Source organism: Lates calcarifer, unplaced genomic scaffold, assembly GCF_001640805.2.
Source record: "Lates calcarifer isolate ASB-BC8 unplaced genomic scaffold, TLL_Latcal_v3 scaffold_82_176, whole genome shotgun sequence".
NCBI classification, from domain to species: Eukaryota; Metazoa; Chordata; class Actinopteri; family Centropomidae; genus Lates; species Lates calcarifer.
In genome coordinates, this window is record NW_026118179.1 from 574 (window position 1) to 23,001 (window position 22,428).

General features: G+C 40.6%; 1 protein-coding gene across 1 annotated transcript; it reads left to right on the plus strand.

Annotated features, from left to right (window-relative positions):
- Positions 1–264: 264 nt before the first annotated feature.
- Positions 265–19,111, plus strand: LOC108884755 (ATP-binding cassette sub-family C member 4; the record flags this gene model as incomplete). Its single annotated transcript, XM_018678826.1, is given in 29 exon segments — positions 265–377; positions 798–1,022; positions 1,418–1,509; positions 2,479–2,628; positions 3,523–3,648; positions 5,755–6,004; positions 6,886–6,993; positions 7,186–7,275; positions 7,385–7,576; positions 10,632–10,726; positions 11,887–11,973; positions 12,683–12,779; positions 13,719–13,919; positions 14,041–14,178; positions 14,317–14,354; positions 14,480–14,586; positions 14,690–14,836; positions 14,967–15,046; positions 15,264–15,414; positions 15,506–15,625; positions 15,729–15,839; positions 15,959–16,059; positions 16,149–16,340; positions 16,430–16,585; positions 16,802–16,891; positions 17,226–17,398; positions 17,492–17,597; positions 17,955–18,089; positions 18,173–19,111. Coding segments are annotated over 29 exon segments (3,761 nt in total), but the record flags the coding sequence as incomplete, so codon positions are not given.
- Positions 19,112–22,428: the final 3,317 nt, after the last annotated feature.

Sequence of the window (22,428 nt, forward strand, 5' to 3'; positions counted from 1 at the left end):
TGCAACTACCACAGGAATCACCATTGGCAACCAAGACTGGCAGCTGTGGGGTGTGTAAATTATCAGTGCAGGTTAGAACTTGTCTTTGACCAGATTGCCTGACTGATGCTTGTCTTATTAAGTGAAAGGGAAGTCTCAGTTTGACTCTGCAATTATTTGAACTCTGCTTGAGAGACGAGTCCTAACTCATCTGGATGGAGAGCTCGACTTATAACATACAAAAATGCATCAAGTAACGTGACATCTTTACATGACAGATACTGGATCTTGAGGTCCAGAAGGCTACCAAAGACATGCGGACGCCTAGACTCACCAAAGTCATCATCAGGTGCTACTGGAAATCATATGCGGTGCTGGGATTCTTTACTCTGGTAGAGGTCAGTGTTTGGTCTGTGTTAAGCTTTGGAAATGAGGTGAATAGGGAGCATTAAGTCTCAAATGATTTTACATGCTGTTGAAACTCATTTTTTAATTATTATTTATCAAGCAAAATCACTGGATCATTTTGATTCATGTATAAAAATAGTCAATATAAAAAATACATATTTATATATAGTGGTTATTATATTGGTTGGTTTGTTAGCAACATTTACACAAAGAAAACTTGAGAAATGATGAATGTGTTGATTTCATCTCAGCCCAACAACCAAAGCAGTGTCACTGTTCATCAGACTTTGATCAGAACATGCTGTGATTTATCATGTTATCAGAGCTTTAAGAATATAATCATCCGCTGCCTCGCTGTAATTAATGTGTTGTGATGCTCACCCTTCTTCATCTCCTTCTCTGCATATCAGGAAGTCATTAAAGTGGTCCAGCCAGTCATCTTAGGGATGATGATTCAGTACTTTGAGAATTACAACCCAAACGATAAGAAGGCTTTATACGAGACCCTCGGCTACGCAGCTGCTTTGTCTATCTGCACCATCGGCCTGGCACTGCTCCATCACCTCTACTTCTACCACGTCCAGAGAGCAGGCATGAAGATCAGAGTGGCCATGTGTCACATGATCTATAAGAAGGTCAGTAGGAAGATGCATTGCTTTTGCGTGAGAAAGGAGAACAGAAAGTTCAGCTCAGTTGTCACTGAACACTGGTCAACTTTATATCAAGGGTACTAAAGGTCATTACTGCATTCTTGTGCCTGGAACAGTCTGCCAAGTTCTGTCATGTAATCCTTAAAGAGCTGTATTTGGATAAAAGGCACAAAAGCAGGATAAAGGTGAGAGCATGAATGACAACCTTTGAATGGGTTTGTTCAGCAAAATTAATTAAAAACTCCCTTTTGCATTTTATCCACACCCACTTATGTACAAGCACTTAACACTGTTTGAATGTACAGTGTAGGTGATATTTAAAATGTAGGGGTTTTGTGACTGATGTTGCTTTACTGATGGTGATTCTTCTCTTTTTCTAGGCTCTGTGTCTCAGCAGTTCAGCCATGGGAAAGACCACCACCGGCCAGATTGTCAACCTCCTTTCCAATGACGTCAACAAGTTCGATGATGTATGTGAAATTTAAGGCTTTTGGAAAAGAAAAGACACACATGTTGCTGTTTCTACTGCAAGGTCAAGGCAGTATTGACAGTTCTTAATGGTATCACTTTTAACAACTTAACTAAAAATGATCCAGAGAGCTGCACTGACACCATTATCTAAAGCTAACTAAACTTAAAAATATAGGCCTGTACAACTGAAAGATTATATATAAAAGCTAAATATTGTGATATTATTAATTGACAGAAGGCCTTGTAGAGCAGCTGACGTAAATGTTACGCAGTCAAGATCACACCAGAGATTACTACCTGGATGACTGAGAATCTGCGTAGATTCTTAACTGGATCAGATATAACGTGAAATGAGGTGTCACCTGGTGATGTAAACTAGAGGAATGCGTCTGACCTAATTTTGCAAGTGAGCACATATGAAGCGTTTAAGTTCCTGGCATGATTGTACCAGGTGTATTGGTTTGATGGGTGTGACACATGACATGAGTCAGCACTGTCCTGACTGTGTTTACTCAGAGAAACTCTAACTCTCTGGCAGCTCTCTCCTAGCGTGAGGTTCAGACTTGATTATGCTCTGAGCCTTTGTGGCACCAATCCAAGTGTCTCATTGGAGTGTTGAGTTTCAGTTCAATCAGGGGGGTCGAGCCTGCAGCGAACCTGCTGTGAAAACTCCACAGTTCTTCAGGGCATTTTCTTCTTGGCAGTGGGCTGTTAGTCACACCATGTCATTCCCACATGGTGGTTTGCACTGAGGTCTTTTGAAAGTCCCTGTTGAGTGACTCTGCCCCTTGTGTAAAAACTGCCCAGTTCTGAATGACAGGAGTTTACACGTCACCAGAACTAACTTTGATCATCACTCTGACTCAGATGTGTTCCCGATATTTGTGATGAGAAAATTGTTGTGTCTTGCATCTACCTGTTTTCTGGTGCTGATCATATTACAGCATTTTCACAGCAAATTCTCTCAAACATCTTTCTGTGTGGTCGGGCCCCTCCAGGCAGCTGTGGTCGTGGGGCTGCTGTGGTTGGAGATTGGTCCGTCATGCTTGGCAGGCATGGTGGTCCTAATGTTCCTGATGCCTGTGCAGACCCTATTTGGAAGGCTCTTTTCTAAGTTCAGGTAACACTCACACTAAGATGAGTAATATACATTTAAGTGACAAGAGTGAGAGTTACCACTTTTAAACAAATGATCTCTAGATCAAGTAGTAAATAAAAGAGGTGTTTCTAGTCTACAGATTTGTTGTGACTGAAATAACTACTACCTAACTAACTGACTCACTGAGTTAGCTGAAAACAACTATGTCCACACTAACTCACCGCTCTCTGTTCACACTACTACTACTGCTACTACTCTGCAAAATTGAGTTTTAAAACACTGCCTAACTAAGCATTTGCAAAACAATGACATAAACCTGTGTCGTGAGGGCAGGGGGGCTGTGTGGCAGTGAAGTTAACACCTTCCTTATGTTTCTCTGTGATTGTTTAGATTTTAGTTTGTTTGTGATTTCGTCAGATGACGTTGTACCCATAAAATAATGATTTACTTCACTGGTTTGTTTGTGGCAGTTTTAACCAGATGTTGGCTGTGATGCAGTTTTGTTGAAATCAGCTGACTCTGAAATGTTTCCAGCTGGCCGAGACTGAAGCTACATGTCTGTACATGTCCAGGTAGCACTGGACAAGGTTCAAGTAACATAGTTGTAAAGCAGCATGAATCCTAGTTTTATGACCTCCTCCTTACAACACAAACAGCACTGCACTCTCTGGATCTCCCTGTTTACTGACTGAGGTGTAATTCCAACTGGCAAAACTGATTTTTAGTCTATTTCAAATAGCCTCAAGTAGAAGTTCCTGTTTGTTAAGTAAGCACAGCCTAATGGATACAGAAATGTGTTTTACATTGTGTAGAAAAGAATTTGCAGTCACATAAAAACATTCTATGAATGTTGACAATATTGTTTCTTTTGTATTAGACTATATTTAAACTGTGATCTTCAACTTGTCTTCACAGGAGTAAGACAGCAGTTCTGACTGACAGCAGAATCCGTACAATGAATGAAGTGGTGTCTGGAATTAGGATCATTAAGATGTACGCCTGGGAGAAACCATTTGCTGCTCTGGTCTCTGAGGTCAGAAGGTAAAAACATGTTTTTAGATCAAAGTAAGATTTTAATACATACTGGTTCTGAAATGAGATATCTACAAATCTGCATTACTTTATAAGGTAGTGCTCTCTTTTTTTTTACTTTAGTGTCCATAGATTATGTCATAATTAAGTTTCATTATTTACAGCATGTCTGATTATTACTTTACCATTGTATATTTGTTTCAGTAGATATCTACCAGTGACAGAAACCAAGTTACAAATTGAGAACGCTCTCCTCTGTTTTTCTTAGCTGTGTCATTGTACATAAAGCTTACTTATGTTTTTATACTTACATTATAATCTGATCCACACTAGGATAAATTATTATCAGAATACAGATAATACTTTATGTGCACTAGTGTGTCTAGATCCTGAACTAACAGCTGTCTAAATCATCCCACAGTTTTCAGAGTGAGAGACGCACTGCACCACATGTGAACAAAGCCAGTGAGCCGTTTTTTCCCCATTTGTTTCAGTGATATTTAGCAGATGATCACACCTCTACAGTGCTGCTGTTAGATTGGCATTTTGTTAATGTTGAGGTCAGTGAGTGTCTGTCTAAATCCTCTGCAGACCCTCACACTGACATCCTCTCTCCTGGTGTAGGCCTAAAGCCTACACCGAGTGTCTGCACTATAGAGTCGTCAAATCCACAGGTTAACACTAACCTGATAACGTTCGTTATATATATAGGCTGAGAATGGTTAAAACCAGGATTAGTGCATGTGTAAAGATACTAATTGACAGATGATGTTGATGGTATAGCACAGAACAGAAAGATGAATAAAGTTACATTTGAAATGATAGAATTATTATAAAATGTAATAAAATATTCTAGTGAAAAATTCAGAGTTAGTGTCGGCTACAGAAACGGCCCGAGGCTGTAGATTCATGTTGTGTTCAAGTGGCGTGTACTGTTTGGTGCGCTCGATTGAAACCACACTCGCACTCAGCTGGGTGGTGTCTTAGATGTGTTTAAAAATTACTAGTCTAATTGGTTTTGAAAGTGAGACATGTCCTTTAGACTGATTTTTTTTTTCTACATAAAACTTCCAAGGGGCTTATTCTAACAGATGAAGAAAAAAGATATTTAGAACACACACATTTGTGATGGTCGTCTTTGGTTAGTTAAATTGATTCGATTTGTGTGCAGCACAAGCAAGTCTCATTCCTCAGTTGTACTGATCCTCCATCAGTGTTCAATAGAAACAAATTACAGTTTGGTTTCTTGATGAGTTGATGCTGCTCTGTAGTGCTGCCAGTTCTTGTGATCAGGAGTTCATCTTAGTCTAAGAGAGTTCATTGCTCATGGCTACAGCAACCTACACCACATGGCTTTGTTTTTTGCATGTTTTTTTTTTAATTTTATTTGCATCTAATTGTAAAGCCTTTATCTATACCTAGTGTCTGGATCTGTATGAAAACAGTCATGAAAACTGTTTTTCTTTTGTTTTTCTTTTTTTTTATGCTGTTGATGTTTTAATGCTATTAATTAAACATCTGATGGTTTACACAGTACATCACATGCATAACTAAATTTAAATTGGGGAAGAAATTAAATTCTAAATCAAGTTTCTAGTACCTTTTTAAAATGTTCTATCTGTTGGATGATTTATTAAGTGTGATTTTTTTTAAACACAGTCATGTGTATGAGCAGACATAAACAAGGCTCTGTGTACAGATATGTGTAACAATGTCAGCTTTGTGAACTGGTTTGGTTTTGGGCAGAATTTGGGCAAATTATTTCCTGCTCTGCCTGTACCATCCACTGCTCCATTTCCCTCACCGCATTTAGCCAGGCACGCAGCTATTTAAATCCTCCTCTGCCAAACACTTCATACATCTCCTGTGTCACTCCTGACCACTGCTGATCTGGATCAGGAGTTTTATTCAAGGATTAAAGCAAATCCTCATGTGCTTCTAATAAAGGCATTTTTGGATTTCTTGACAAGATACAACCATTCACATCTTCATTATTATGAGGAAATTTCACTTCTCATATTGGTTACCATCAGTCCATGTATGATGCTGCAGTAAAATGAAGCTTTAAGTTAGGTCATGTGATTTTTTAAATTTTTTATTTTTTTGTCATTTCAGGAAAGAGATCTCCAAGATAATGAGTAGCTCCTACCTTCGAGGTCTCAACATGGCCTCCTTCTTTTGCGCCAGCAAGATCATCGTCTTCATCACCTTCACCCTCTATGTCCTCCTGGGAAATACTATCTCAGCCAGTCGTGTGTTTGTGACGGTGTCACTCTACACCGCCGTGCGGCTCACCGTCACACTCTTCTTCCCTAGTGCCATCGAGAAGCTGTTTGAGAGCCGTGTCAGCATTCGCAGGATTCAGGTAGGGTACTCTAATATTTTGAGAATTTATAACAATATGTTTAAACTTAAATGCAACACAAAAATGCAGAATTTATTATAATTTCATACACATTTTAATAAAGTTGTATTCATAAAACAGCATATTTTTCAGTGGTATCAGCTGCTTCAAAAAAGCTTGCTGCTTTTAAGTCTGAGGAAGGAGAAAATACAAGTCAATACAAGAGATAGGCCTGGCACAACTTCAGTGCATGTTTAAGGACACTGTCTTCCTTGGAAATGACTGCTCCCTCATATAGTTGACAGAAAGGCACGCGCCTGCAGAGTACAGCCATACCTCTCTCTGGTCAGTGTGCAGAAGCCTATTTACACCTGGAAATTTACTTAATACCATCTATATCTGGAGGTTTTGTGTACTTCTGCATTATCTCTGCAGACCTCTTTTCATATTCGCTTCCCAAGTTATTTCTCTTTTCATAGAGTCTTCAATACACACAGTGTTTCATCAATGTTATAGAAGCAGATCAGAGGTGGCAGTATTTGGCTTCATCCAGCTCTTGTGCTGATATTACAGTTGAGGCTGCTGATGACTTATTATTTAATCCCTGTACTGCCTCTGTCACATTGCATCAACTTGAATGTTGGGTTCTGTAAAGCCACCACTTCCCCCTTTCTCTTTCTTTCATAAAGATAAGACCATCTTGAAATGTAATTTTAAAACTGACAGTTATGTAACATTATCTAATGATTTACCCGACCACTGCAGGAAATGACTCCGCCAAAAACATCTCTTGATTCCTTACGTGTGCATGTTACATAATACTTGTGGAGACAATAGTGTATGCAAATTCACTGTTTATGATGGATGGGATTTTATACGACTCTATTTTTTTTATTGTCCAGGAGTTCTTGATGCTGGATGAAATCACAAAAGGCAGCACTGCACTGCCGCAGGAAGAGAAGAAGGATGCTTCTGTGGAGATCCAGGATCTGTTCTGCTACTGGGACAAGGTCAGATACCTTGGTCTCACTAGTATATGCTGCATACACAGGTTTCAGTTGTGTACTCTGCACTATGCCTTCAGGTTGCAGATAAAAAACAAACATGTTTAAATTACTAATTTAAATACAGGCTTCTTTATGCTAAGTGTGCACTGTGTGGCTGTGTTATTTACAGAAACTTCACTATCCTTTTTTCTACAGAGTCTGGATGCTCCATCCCTGCAGAACATCTCCCTCACTCTGAACTCAAATCAGTTGCTGGCTGTAATTGGACCAGTGGGAGCTGGAAAGGTCAGTTATCTACACACTTCATCTTTTCAGTCAAACAGCAACTAGAATCTTCCCTGCATCATCAGTCAGCTCATGCCTTACCTCTCTTTGTGCCTGCATGTCCATTCAGTCCTCCCTGCTGAGCTCCATCCTGGGAGAGTTGCCCACTGAAAAAGGTGTGCTGAAGGTCAAAGGTCAACTGACCTACGCTGCTCAGCAGCCCTGGGTGTTCCCTGGAACCATCCGCAGTAACATCCTGTTTGGGAAAGAGCTGAACACCCAGAAGTACGAGAAGGTCATCAGAGCCTGTGCTCTAAAGAGGGTGAGAGATTTGATTATGACATTAGATTACATACATTTATACCAGATACACATTATCATTTGAATATATAGAGAAAACTTAAAACAAACAAACAAACAACAAAACTTAGAAAAGAGAGTTGGAGCTTTCTTCTAAGCCCTTAATGCAACACCATCAGATGAGAAGCAGAGTATTTAATATAATAAAAAACATGCCTGCTGAAACATTATGAAATAGCAGTAACATCAGCAGATAGAAGCAGCATATGTAAGAAGATAAGATAAGTTTCTGATTTCCACGAAATGCATTCATTGTAGCCATAAAAAGTAATGATTCAGTCAGTCAAAAGTTATAGACACTGGATGCTATAGTTGGTATAAAGTTATGGTTTGTCACTCTAATGTTGTAATCGACACTCGGTGTAAATGCAGTATGGGGTCCTGTAGGAATGGTGAGTATTATTTTTTCCTCACTGTTCTTTCATATGAGTTGATCTATAAGCCTGAGTGAAACCGACTCCTTGTTTTTTGGCCTGAGGCATCAGTTACCAAGACAACTGACCTCAGTGTTAACTCGAGCTCTCTCTGTAAGACTGAAGAGCCAGGGTTAATCCCAAAGTTAGCTAGCTAACCCACTAATCCTTGTTTACGAGACAGGCTCCTGTCTTGATGTTGCACTAGTGCAACAGTTTACTGCAATATTGAGGAGAACAGTAATCTTGCCCAGTCTGTTAAAGCTGTATGGATCTATCATTACTGAGTGAATTATATTGAGTTTGTGGGCAGATGGAGCATGTGGTGAGAGCATGATGACTAACAACACTGGAATTGTTTTTGATGCTGAATCAATTGAGTGGCTTCCTGTGTGGAGGGAGTTAGCAGCTGGTAGCAGCAGGATACTGTCTGAGGCACACAGGTAGCACCCAGCAGTATGGCCTGGGAAACAGAGTATCATCACACTGATCATATAACCAGTAAGGTTGATTGTTAACTGGATAGTTGGGATTTTTACTTATTGAAAGTCTGAAAACAACATAAGTCTAATTCAGGCTGGGATGTGGCTTCTTATACTAACAACATTTTCTGCCAATTTTAAGGCAGTTTTGATTATCTTACGTGAGCGCTTTCTGTTTTTGGCTGCACTCTTCTCACTGATTTGAAGGAGTATGGCTTAGTTGGAAAAATGTGGTGTCACGCAGCTCCAAGCACCAGTCTACCGTAAATCAAATCTGATCAAACCACACCCACACAGTTCTGATGAAGCTGATTTGCTGAGTTTTTGACCCTCAAACAGCCTCTGATAACCAAAGATGTTTTTCCTAATGTTTACTTTAATCGTTGCTTATATAGCCACGATTTACAAAGACTGGTGATGATTATAAAATCAAGTTTTCATGAGTTTTAAGACACTGACACATACCTATTAGCTAATATAAGCCGAGGCTATGTGTCTTTAGATGTGAGAGTGCCAGATCAGAAAGAACGGCAGCAACCGATGCGTAACTAATGGCAACTAACAAAAGATGCTACATTAGCTGTTAAAACAAGCTGACTAGGTGCTGTTCATTTATCCCTCAGCCACTGACAGTAGGTACCTGACAAAAGGAGCCTCAGGCAGCAGCATTATCTGTTTGCCTGTTTGCTAACTGTATTTGAATGGCAGTGTGATGCACATAGAGGACTCTACAGACTGTTGTGGACTTAACAATGCTGCTTTGTAACTTCCTGCTCATGTTGGGCAGCAGGGAGGTCTCCAAATGCAAGACTCTAATCCTCTGTGTAATCTCAATTTTATTATTGTGCTAAATGCTTTGTTGCTTTCTTTGGGCAGTGCAGTACCATATACCAACTGCAAGACTTAAAACACAGGACGCCTGTTGGTTTCTCAGATGTCTGAGTTTGAACTATGATTGCACTTCACCTGGCTGGAGGAGAGGTTATTGAAACTGACTCACAAGTAATTCATTTACTTGTGAGTTGTGATTTGTTGCACTGTTCACTCATGACTGGGTAAAAGGACCAAATTACAAAACACCACCACAAAATATAATGTTCTGTTCTGACGCAGACCAGACACAGCAGGCAATACTACCAGACTTATCTTGGTAGTATTGCCTGGTGCGCACACACACTCTCCCTCTCATTTAATATGTGACTTATTTCTATACTATAAACCAGGTTCATGTTTTTATATGCAGTCATTTAATGTGCCTGTCAGATTTCATTTAACAACACCAATGTGCTGACTCAAGCAGTTGACATAACCGCATGTGTGTCAAGAGTCACTTAACATGCAGGTAAGTAACTCAGTGATGTCTCAGTGATCAGTTTCTATAATGATTCCCACATGATTGTGTAAGAGTTTAGAAACCTGTTCATAGCTCATTAGACAGGTTTCCTAACTGTTATACAAATGCACACATGTAAAAACACACACAGTCATGGTGCTTGGAAATAGGGCTGAACATAACGATTATTCTCAATATTGATTCATTGACGATTATTGTTTTGTGTCTTATATGTTGAATAATTAGTAAAAAGCACATCACAATTCTTATAGCCAAAGAGATATTTACTCATGCTTGATAAGATAATATTTATAGGAGTGAAGGTACTAATCGGCACAAATATTTGTATGGATGTCTGTGATGTGCTGGAAAGAAAGAAAATTTCTGAAGAAATCCAAATAAAACCTTGCCCAATCTCCCATATTGATATTAATCTTATCGTTGCTGCCGTTTCATCAGAGCTGAGCTCACTGAGTGTGATGGAAAGGATCTGCAGAGGTAGAAATATTCTCGATGCCCCTATTAAATAAAAACATGCTTTTAGCAGCAAAATGCATTCCATTGCTGCATGTGCTCAGATGTGAGAATCTCATCACTAGCTAGCTTTGACAGTTGACCTTTGTTTTCTCAAATCTGTGTCTGTGTTTTAACTGACACAGAATTATTGTATTAATATTTTGCATATTGAATATAATAGGTAGTAGTAGTAAATAGTTTTAGTGTTACCACTCCTCTGTTTTGGTGTTTGTTAACTCTACATGATCTATATTGTGCTTTCCTTTGGTGCAGGATCTGGAGCTGCTTCCAGATGGAGACCTGACACTGATTGGAGACCGAGGAGCCACACTCAGCGGGGGACAGAAAGCTCGGGTCAACCTGGCGAGGTGTGAGGACAGCCTAAATTTACATGGTTTTGATTGATGTCCTGAAGAAATTCTTACTTGATGAATAGACAAGACTGATAAGACTGTGTGACATAAGTTAGACGTAAGTTTATTCAACATCAGATTGTCATGGAGGCTGTCATGTTCAGAGCAGGTTACTTTGAGTTCACTAAAGCTGCTTCTGTTGGCCCCTACCTGACTGGGAGGTTTAACATTCCTTAAACATTAAGATTCACAATGGGCAGTTTAAAACCAGCATAAAAATCAAAGCAGCAGAACCAGAGCTAGTCTTTTTAATTCCACACATTCTTCTATCTCCTTAAAAGGTATCACTTAACCCACAATGCAACTGGGCTGGCAACAGTGCAATCAGAGATTCAGGTGTGTTATTTTACAAGTCTCTGCTAAAAAAGCACACCTGACATGTTGTCATTTATAGTCTCAAATGACAACAGTCAACTTTTTCACATATGCTGTAGCACTGCCCAACACCTGGAAACACACTTTGATGTGTAAAATAAGTAGAGTTCCCAGTGAGAGAACGTTTAAACAACAGTGACCAAAGAAGTTGATAGATATAGATGCAAAAATGCAAACATATACATCACAGAAACACAAAATAACAGCATAAACAAGTCATCCTCAAGGACGCTGATCTGAGCTTTGAAACAGTGAGATGATGGGTTACAATTTCAAAAACGTCTCTGTATTAGGAGAGGAAAAGTAAAGCTTAAATGATTGAGAAATATTTCCAAGGAAGCAAACATGTCTTACAGATTAGAAGCAGCATGATTTCCAGAGTCAAAAGGTAGCAATATATTATCTGTTTATTGACTCAGTGCTGGCTGGAATTAAGAATTTAGCTTCTATAAAGGAAGTTAGTATAGCCCAACAACTATATGATGCTGTTGCTGTTGCTTGGAAGGTAAAGAAAACCCTATGGTCAGAGTACGTGGGGAACATGCTTTGAATCTTGTGATATTTTTCAATGTGATATTGATATCACCACTTGTACTGATAAACATAACAGAAAAGACATGAAATAATATGAAAGAAAAACCAATGACTGGAATGTTCCCCGTGGTGTAATAGCTAAATTCTATCAGCAGATGCTAACAAAACGATGTGTGTGTGTGTGCGTGTGTGTGTGTGTGTTTCAGGGCAGTGTATCAGGAGGCAGATATCTACCTCCTGGATGATCCCCTGAGTGCTGTGGATGCTGAGGTTGGGAGACACCTCTTTGAACAGTGAGTGACTTCAGAATCAAGTATTTGAGACTCTTTCTGCTCAGCAAATGTGACCCATCCAGTTCATCAAGTGTGAGTCTGAGTGGCTGAATTCCCTCTATACGTCTGCACATGCTTTCACACGCAAATACTCCAGCTGCAGGCTAAGGTCTCGTGCAATATTAAACCACAACATGTGCCAAACAGGAAAATACTGGAGTGTTCTGGTCAACACACACTGGAAGAAGGCTTCAGACCTGGAGCGGAAAGCCTTCAGTGCCAGATCACAGCAGGACAGAGTTCCAGTAAAAGAAGGCGGCGTGTATCTGCACTCTTACTGTACATGACGTCTTTAGCTTTTTGCTGCTCTACCCCATACAGCAGCAGCCTGTTGGTTTATAGTATTGTTGTAGGGTTGGTTTTTGGACTGTGTTGCTTTGTAATGAAAGGCATCTCAAGTGAGAAGAGACAAAGATCAAGGAAAGTTTTAGAACTAAGGCAGGAAGAGGTGCGGTGCTGCTGGTGTCAGACAGACAATTGAACTTGGCCCCACTCTTCCTGTTCCACTCTTCCTCTTAGATAATACAGTCCCACAGAACATTACATAATAACTGTTATAAGGGCACGCATTTTAAATGTGAAAATTTGTTTTTTATTCTTTTTCTCTATAAGTTGCTGCAATTTGTTAATAAGACAGTGACATGATCTTTACTGTATGTCTCCATATCAGGTGTATCTGTGGTCTGCTGAAGAATAAGCCCCGAATCCTGGTCACCCACCAGCTGCAGTACCTGAAAGCAGCAGACCAGATTCTGGTCCTCAAGGAGGTTGGTGCCTGTTCACATCAAAAAATAATCCACACATACCTAAACTTCACTCTGTGTACTGTATTTACACTCTGACCAAAGAAATAATATTACACCAAATAACGAAAACTTAACACTGTACACTGTATTAGTGTGACGTACATTATGGCTCCCAACTAATTGAGAGGTTCAGTACTTCCTTTTTCCCATTGACTTAGTTGTTTCTTGTTTTCTTAAGGGTCAGGTCTGTCTGGTGGACCTTCCTTTGTCACACCTGACAGTGTCACATAATTCTCTCATTCCTCCATGTGACTGTCTCGTCTCCTCGTCCTCCTCCCATTAAACCGGACCACTGTAGTTTATAAAGACAGTTATTTCTTCCATGAAGCCCAGTGTATTCTCATAGCAGTTGCATATTTTCAGTTAATACATGTTCAAACCTGTATTTTAAAGAAATAAGAAGATATTTCAAATCTGGAGTTCTGTAAAATTTTCTGTGGATGTTTGTTGGTCCCAGAATATCAAACCTGTCCTGTACTGCCACCATCAGGCCATCTTACATGTTATGAATATGAACATTTAATGGGAAGATTGTCATGGCCCTTACTTAAATGAGTCTATGAGCTTTCCTCTAGCACCACCCTCTGGTCATATCACATACTGTACTGATTTTATTTAGTATTTTATCTTTTATTGAGATTATCTGCAACTGCAGTGTTGATGTTTGGCACCAGTATGTTTTTCCTTGAAACAGCATAATGAACATTACAGCCTGTTTATGTCAGCAGTGAGACTTTACACTGTTAGTGTTTCAGGAGGTCAGCACCAGCATATCAGTAGAATGACATGTATTAACCATAAACTTGTCAAAGGTTTGTGTAAACATGATGAGGTAGTGTTTAGGTGCTGGCAGTGGCATGTAAACATGAGTACAAATGTGCAGATTGTTCCTTGTGTCAGGGTCACATGGTGGCAAAGGGGACGTACATGGAGCTGCAGCGGTCTGGAGTGGACTTCACCTCCCTGCTGAAGAAAGAGGAGGAAGAGGAGCAACAGCTGCCTCCTTCAGACGTCCCCACCAGGAGCAGAACTCTGTCCCAGAATTCAGTGCTCTCTCAGTCCTCCTCTGTGCAGTCGGTCAAAGATGGAGACCAATTACCGGTTGGTACATTATCTTTATTATTTTCATTTTCATTTTCACTTCATTATTATCAGTATGCCGTGGAATCTCTAAAACTGTGCACAGTGATCATGATGAGTTGATCCAGAGTTGTCCTCACAGGCAGAGCCGGTGCAGACGGTGGTAGAGGAGAGTCGAGCTGAGGGAACCATCGGAGTGAGTCTGTACGTCAAATTTCTAAGAGCTGGAGCAAGCATCTTTACTCTGCTTGTTGTCTTACTGGTCAACCTCCTGGCTCAGGTACGCAAGAAGACACAGAGAAAACTAATTATTTTTAGAATTATTTCACTTTCTACATGTTTGCTCACTGAGAGAATGTGAAAGAAGTGATGACATGAGAAGTATAAATCCTTTACGATTACCTCTTTCCCCCTGTAGGTAGCATACATCATGCAGGACTGGTGGCTAGCTTACTGGTCAGTATGAAAACCATTAAGAAGACATAATTCTCCTCAGTGTATTTAGGTATTTTATTTATTTTTATTTGTATTTATTTGTATTTATTTTTTAAGTCATTTCATACTTGTTTCTGACTGATCAGGGCTGATGAGCAAGAGAAGCTCGGTGATAATAACAGCACTATCATCCACAACGGACAGAACATCACCAAAGAGCTGGACACAGCTTTCTACCTGGGCGTTTATGGGGGTAACCTGAAAACACACTATGTTATTTACTCTGCTCAGTGTGTCTCCTGCACTGTGTGTACTGTGTGATGTGTCAGTCAGGTAAAAGAGGATATTTTTTACAGGTTTGACAGCAGCCGTCATCGTTTTTGGCTTCATGAGGAATCTGCTCCTGTTCAATGTGCTGGTGAGGTGCGCACAGGCTCTGCACAACTGCATGTTCAACTCCATCCTCAGAACACCTGTGCGCTTCTTTGACATCAACCCCATCGGTGAGCAAAAGTTTACACATCAGCGCATTTGGCAAAAAGCATAAACTGACTGACTTAAGAAAAAGATGTCATCTCGAGTGCTTAGTTTACAGTTCAGTAGTTTGATGATCTGTGTTCTGTCTCACCTCAGGAAGAGTTCTCAACAGGTTCTCTAAGGACATCGGTCAGCTGGATTCTAACTTACCGTGGACCTTTGTGGACTTCATCCAGGTGAGGACAGATGTCAGAGCACTGACGCAGCAGCTCATTCAATTCACACAATCAACATCATTTTAGATCCTCTCAAACACATTATACTGACAAAATGTTGTGAGACAAATCCAGCTGCTTTCAAAATGATGCTTGTATGGTTTTAATATGGTTTGACTCAGAGGATCAGTGACTGTTCAGTTTTCACATCAGAAATCTTTTTTGTTTCTGTGAGCAGGTGTTCCTGCAGATTCTCGGGGTGATCGCTGTCTCTGCGTCAGTGATCCCCTGGATCCTCATCCCCGTTCTGCCCCTCCTCCTCATCTTCCTCTACCTCCGACGTTATTTCCTGCAAACCTCCAGAGACATCAAACGCCTCGAGTCCACCAGTGAGTGTTGAAGGGTTGAAGGGCTTTGTACATCTTAAAGGCTGTGTGAAAAAACCATAAACTCGCCCTCTGTGTGTTGTGTGCCCTGCAGCTCGGAGTCCAGTCTTCTCCCACCTGTCTTCGTCTCTTCAGGGTCTGTGGACGATCCGAGCCTTCGGAGCCGAGGAGAGGTTCCAGAAAGCCTTTGATGCTCATCAGGACCTGCACTCAGGTTCTCCTCGGCCTCGTTACTTTAACATTCACTATTCATCAGTGTGAAGCCTGTGTGACCTGTTAGTCCAGTGTCAGTAACATGTTGTCCTCCTCCTGAACAGCGGCCTGGTTCCTGTTCCTGACCACCTCTCGCTGGTTCGCCGTCCGACTTGACGGCATCTGCTCCATCTTCGTTACCATTGTCACGTTTGGCTGCCTTCTGCTCAGAGACCGTGAGGAAATTTTTAGTATTAGAACTTTGGTTTTGTGCTGCTGCCCACCACTGAGGGCATGATGATTCTTTATAAACACTCCAAGTGAAAAACTTATTTTTTTCCTCTCTTCCTCTCAGAGCTGGATGCTGGCTCTGTGGGTTTGGCTCTGACCTACTCCATCACACTGATGGGCATGTTCCAGTGGGGTGTGAGGCAGAGTGCAGAGGTGGAGAACATGGTAAGATATTCAGTGTGTCTTTGGTTTTATTTGGTTTGACCTCCTGGTCTCTTTCTTCAGTCTGTGCATGTGTGTGCTGCTGTCTTCAGATGACATCAGTAGAGAGGGTAGTGGAGTACACTGAACTGGAGAATGAAGCACCCTGGGAAACCCAGAAGCGCCCACCTCCTGATTGGCCCAGCAAAGGCCTGGTGACTTTCGACCACATCAACTTCTCCTACAGCAGCAACGGACCGCTGGTGCTGCAGGACCTGAAAGCGATGTTCAGACCCAAAGAGAAGGTCAGACACATTCGTCATCAGACGGCCAGACACTGTCTGTCTGACGTGATGTTAAAGCTCAGCTGATGTTGTTTGTTCCTGTGTGTCAGGTTGGTATTGTGGGGAGAACAGGTGCTGGGAAAAGCTCCCTGGTCTCAGCTCTGTTCCGCCTGGCAGAGCCTCAGGGAAAGATCTACATCGATGGTGTTCTGACCTCAGAGATCGGCCTCCATGACCTGCGCCAGAAGATGTCCATCATCCCTCAGGTAAACATGATGAGACCTTTACTACCTGTGTAACAGTAACACTGTAGAGTAATGAGCTCATTGTTGAATTTAAAAGTTACTGTAGCTCAGGAGAACAGTAAACCTTGAGGATCATACCAAGAACAATAAATGTCACTAATACAAACTGAATTGTTTATTTCTGAATTTTGTTGTAATCAGAGTGACCTTTGACCTTTCCACCCTCTTGTTTTCCAGGACCCAGTGCTGTTTACTGGCTCCATGAGGAAGAACCTGGACCCTTTTAACCAACACACAGATGAGGAGCTGTGGAACGCTCTGCAAGAGGTCAGTAACACACAGTCACACAGGCGCACACAGGGTCAGGGTTCTTAGAAATACAAACTAAGGTGGCCTATAAGATTTGCTTTCTATGAAGAATAATGAGGCAGGATTGAAACTGTAATTTGAAACTCCAGTAAATTTAAAAATCGGAAGAAAAAACTCTATTCAGATGGACCCTGCGGCAGCATGTAGACCAACCTAACATCACCTGGATTTCCACTCAAATGTCCATGAGCCATTTCTCTCTCTGGTTCTGTTTGGAAACTCTTTTGTTTCAGCTGCACAATCAGAGCTTCTTTATTCTTAATATGATCTTCTGTCTCCCTGGTCTCTGCAGGTGCAGCTGAAGTCTGTGGTGGAGGAGCTGCCTGGTAAGTTGGAGACAGTTCTGGCTGAGTCAGGCTCTAACTTCAGCGTGGGTCAGAGACAGTTGGTGTGTCTGGCCAGAGCCATCCTGAGGAAGAACCGCATCCTCATCATCGACGAGGCCACGGCCAACGTGGACCCCAGGTACTGTGGCTCACATCTCATGGACAGGATCACACTGACAGAATTCTTGTACTAATGTGCAGGGAACTGTGTGTGCTGTGTCTGTCTCTGCAGGACAGATGAGCTGATCCAGAAAACCATACGAGACAAGTTCAGAGAATGTACCGTCCTCACCATCGCTCATCGTCTCAACACCATCATAGACAGTGACCGCATACTGGTGCATACTTTAGATCATGTGATTTATGCAGCATAACAGATGCTGACTGTATACAAAAGTACAACAAACCTGAGAGTAACAACCAGAGAACATCAGATCACTATCAAATTAAAAAGTATTGTTTCAGCCTTAAACAGCTACATCACTGCTGCAAATGAGAACTTTTGTCCTCTAGAGGGCAGCAGTCCTTTTTACTGAAAAGTAAGATCTTTTAAAGTTACTTTTAAAAATTGAAAAGCTCATAAATACACTAAACTCTGCAAATTCAACAGAGGACAGTTATTTAGTTTAACTTGAAAGGTGACGTGAAATCATATACTCCTCATATACTAATCACAAATGTGATTTTGTGTCCAGGTTTTAGATGCAGGGAAAATCCACGCATATGATGAGCCTTACACCCTCCTTCAAGATCCAGAATGTGTCTTTTATAAAATGGTGCAGCAGACGGGCAAGCAAGAGGCAGCAGCTCTACTGGAGGCAGCTAAACAGGTGAGCATCTCCATCTAAAATATCCATCAGCCTCTTGCTGTGAAAAGCTTAAATGTAAACATTTGTTGAAACTGTGTTTTCAGGCTTTCGAGAACAGAAGCCGTCCTAACGTGTCAAATGGACACGCACAGACAGCAGACGGTAACTTGGTTATCTTTGAGACTGCTCTGTGAGCTCAGGGAGGAGCTGACTCACTGCTTTGCCACAAGACTTTCAGAAAGTGCCTCGGCTTGTGGGGGTCCCCACCCTGCCTCTGGTGAAGCACAGAGGGCCTCATCCACTCCAGCTGGCGAGGAGACTGAGGAGGACAGAAGATTTGCAGAGGCTCCACCCTCCACCCTCACTGTGGCCTTGAATGGCTGAGCCAAATCTATGCACATTATGCTGTCATTTCCCTCAAGCTGACAGAGCCTGGAGATCACTGCTGTAAGAACTGTTGACATAGACACTATTTATTTTCTATGCTTCATATTTATCATATGTAAACTAATTGCTGCTCAGTATACTGATGTCGCACAGAAATTGCTTTTAACTGGCTGCCTTTAAAAACTGTAAAAAAGTGCCTTATTTTACATTTGCAGCAGTTTGTACGTGTTAATTTAACCAGTGACAATGTGCAGCTGACCATAAATACAAACTGTTGCACAGGATTAACAATCACCAAATCTAACAAATGACAGCAGCAGAAGTTTGATGTTGTATGTTGTTTCCTTGAGATTTACTGTTGTACAAACATGTTCCAGCCTTTACAAACAGTATGAAAAGGAGATTTTACTACTAAAATGTTCTGGTCATGTGTATTCACTCCACTGACTTGAGAGTTCACAGAGAGGAAGGTTGTTTGACGGTTGAAACTCAGCTGCTGAGGTGGAGTGTGTTGAATTACTCATTTCTGTTCAAACACTGTTTTACATGTGTCATGACTATCAGACATTACTTTGTTTTTTTCAACTGCCAGTTTGTACATTTGTTATGTCAAATACTACATAAACCTTAATCTGTTGATGTCCTTTGGATCAGAATGCAGGGGTAAGAGGTTCAGTGTTTTATTTATATAGCGCAAGTCATCGGTCCAGTGTGTTCTCATTGGCCACGTCGTGTTTCGTCATCGCCTGCGACACTATGGGAGGAGGGCAAACAGGAACAAAGTCGGCAAACAAATTTAAACTAACCTTCGAACCAACCACAAACAACCGTTTGTCAGTACTGTGAGAACACTTTTTTGTCGAACAGTGAGTCGAGTGAGGCTGGATGCTGAACACACCTGGGCGTGCTGAACACACCTGGGCGTACGTAAAGGTAAGGAGCTAACTTGCTGGCGTTAGCGAAGAGCGTTAGCATACCTATGCGGGATCACTTTTTGAATGTTGCCTTCATTCTCAGAAAAGTAACATGTAATGGTAAAAGCTATCTAAGCTAAAGCAGAAACAATGTAAACAAAGTAAAAACAATGCAGAAGTAGTAGTAGTAGTAGACTGCTAGCGGTCGTAAAAAACAAACAAAACACCACATCATCAAAAATGTCAGAGTTTAGACTCCCAGGTAATTTACACACACCCTTGTGTTTTTCTCTTTCACAGAGAGAAGAGGCAGACGATGAAGATGTTTCCAGAAGGTCAGTGTTTATTCTTTTTAGTCTGACCCTTCATGACAGGGTCAGACTAAAAAGAATAATTATTATTTGTTTGTTGTTCTTTTCTTACTGTAATATGTAACCACTGTCCAATAAATCCAATCTATCACTGTGTACACAATCCTGTTCATATTGTTACAGCTGTCTTGTATATATAATGCCCTTGTCTATTTTTGTTGTTGTTGATTATGTTACTCAAATAAATACTTCTAAAGACGCCGAGTTGAATATTTATACTATACTACCATTATACTATAGACGCCTGGGCTCCCACTGTGAGTACACCAACATCAGGAAGGGAAGGCTTCTGATCTGAGTGAGGTAATTTTAAGCAGAGATGTCTTGATGCAATTTCTATGATTGTTAAGTATTTAAGAATATAAGTTAACAATGACTGTTTCTCAGCTGCAGTGACCTCCTTCAGACTGTGGCGAGAAGAAATGAAGTTCTGCCCCCCCAGTCAGGTAGCGTGTGTCGACATGACAATGACATTAATTATTCTACGCTGTTAATTTCGCACAGTATATTTTGATGTGGTCTAGCGTTGTATTTATCACTCACTCGTCAGCCTGTGTTGTCATATATGAGCCTCATATCATGATATCACGTATAATTCATTTAAACGCTCTATTGTCAAAAGGATCGGTAATCGATCGATAATAGCTGTAATGGTGACGGAGTGATAGCTTGTCGGCAATGAGCATTGTGCAATGTGAACAGTTCAACCAGTCATTACTCCCTGCAATTCTACTCTTGTATACTGTAGTTTAGTCTTGTTCTTGCCGTTGATATAATGCATCATTATTGTGTCTCCGAAAATTTCAGCTGTCCACGCACCGGAGGGTCCTGTTCACTCTTCACCGCAAACTGTGAGTACGTTTGTCTGCCGCAGCTTTACAAAACTCAATTACTGCCGAGTCTTACTGCGGCCACGTTAGCCGACGCTTGGAGTCGAACCCGTGCTCTTTGAGTTGTTAAGCCGATGCTTGTCGGTGTGAGCTAATCTGCCAGACAACATCTGCTCTATGTCATAGCATAGCGACCCATGCCGTTAGCATCTGCTCTATGTCATAGAACTCTTTAACTTTAAACCAAACTAACGAAACGAGAAAGAACATAAGCAGTTGCACCTCAAGCTTCATTCAGTAGTCTAGAAGTAGTAGTTTTGTAAGAGTTTTCTGTTTTGAAGTGGTTTGTAAGAGGTTTCTGTTGTTGTGTTCATTCTGTTCTGTTCTGTAAAATTTCAGCTGGTTGTCTCTTATTGTTTCATAACCCCTTCTTTACACCTCTCAGAAACGCCGGGTGGGACGGACCCCACCCGACCCCCCCGTTGCTCCATCGCACCGTGAGGTCCCCTTCGCCACTGGACGGCTCTTCACCCCAGTCTGCTGGCAGCTGTGAGACGCGAACCAGCTCCCGGAGGAGCTGCTTCTGACGTTGCAGCGCAACGCTTATCCCACTACACTACCAGAGGCCGGGGCACTGGGGGAAGCTCACACACAGCCTTTAAACCAACTAGTGGGCAAAGTGAGTATTGACTTCTACTCTGTCAGGTTATTTGTTGGACTTGTGTTGACCTGTGATGTGGAAGTTTTTACACAGTGATAGATTGGATTTGAGTAATGCACTGTTTGTTTGATGCAAGTCAAGTAGTCTAGTAGATGTAGTTTGAAACAATAAAAGTTAAATTAAGAAGTAATATGTAATGGTAACAGTAGAAGTAATCCAAAATAGAAATAAAAGTCACTTTATATAATATTTTGTTAGATGTTCAATTTCAGTTGTAATGTTGAACTGTTGATGAGTAGTGTATTGATCATTTTCCTTTCTGTTTCTCTTTGATTTCCTCCAGAAGAACTTCTTTGAGAAGAGAGACCAGGACTGACATATATTAACTGTCCAACACAGACATTTGTTTGTTTATGTTCAGTATTTAGTGTATCAGCAAAGTGTAATAATAGCATTAAAACAAATGTAATATGTATTAACAGTTATCCAAAATGTCACAGTATAGTGTCAAAAACTGTCAGTTCAGTATATTAAGGCATCACAAAACTCTTGTAAAATGTCAGTATAGTGTCAGAAACTGTAACTAAATGTCACAGTAAAGTTTCAAGTGTAACTTTTGAGTCTATTTTCAAAGTAATATCACAAAAGTGATCTTGTAATGCAGAAATGCCAAGTTTCTCTACTTTCAAATAAAATGTAAAACTCTGGCTAATAATATTCACTTTCATACAATATTAAACAGAGTGTCAAAATATTCTTTAGAAGTATTTATTTGAGTAACAATCCTTTTATCAGTCACAACAACAAAAATGCATTATATATACACACAAGACAAGCTGTAACAATATGAACAGTATAAACAGGACTGTGTACAGAGTGATAGTTGGATTTGAGTACTGATATTGCACTGTTTGAAATAATAATAAGTAAGATACAAGTCAAAGTAATCTGTTACTAGATGTAGTTTGAAACAGTAAAAGTAGTATGTAATGGTAAAAGTAATCTAATTTTAGAAGTAACAGTAGAAGTAATCCAAAATAGAAATAAGTCACTTTATAGTCAGGCATAAAAATATTTAGTTAAATGTTCAGTTTCAGCTGATTAGCATTAGTTAGTTAAAGTAATCAGTAGATTTAGAAGTAAAATGTAATAAGAAAAACAGTAGAATGGTAGAGCAATCTAATATTAGAGGTAATA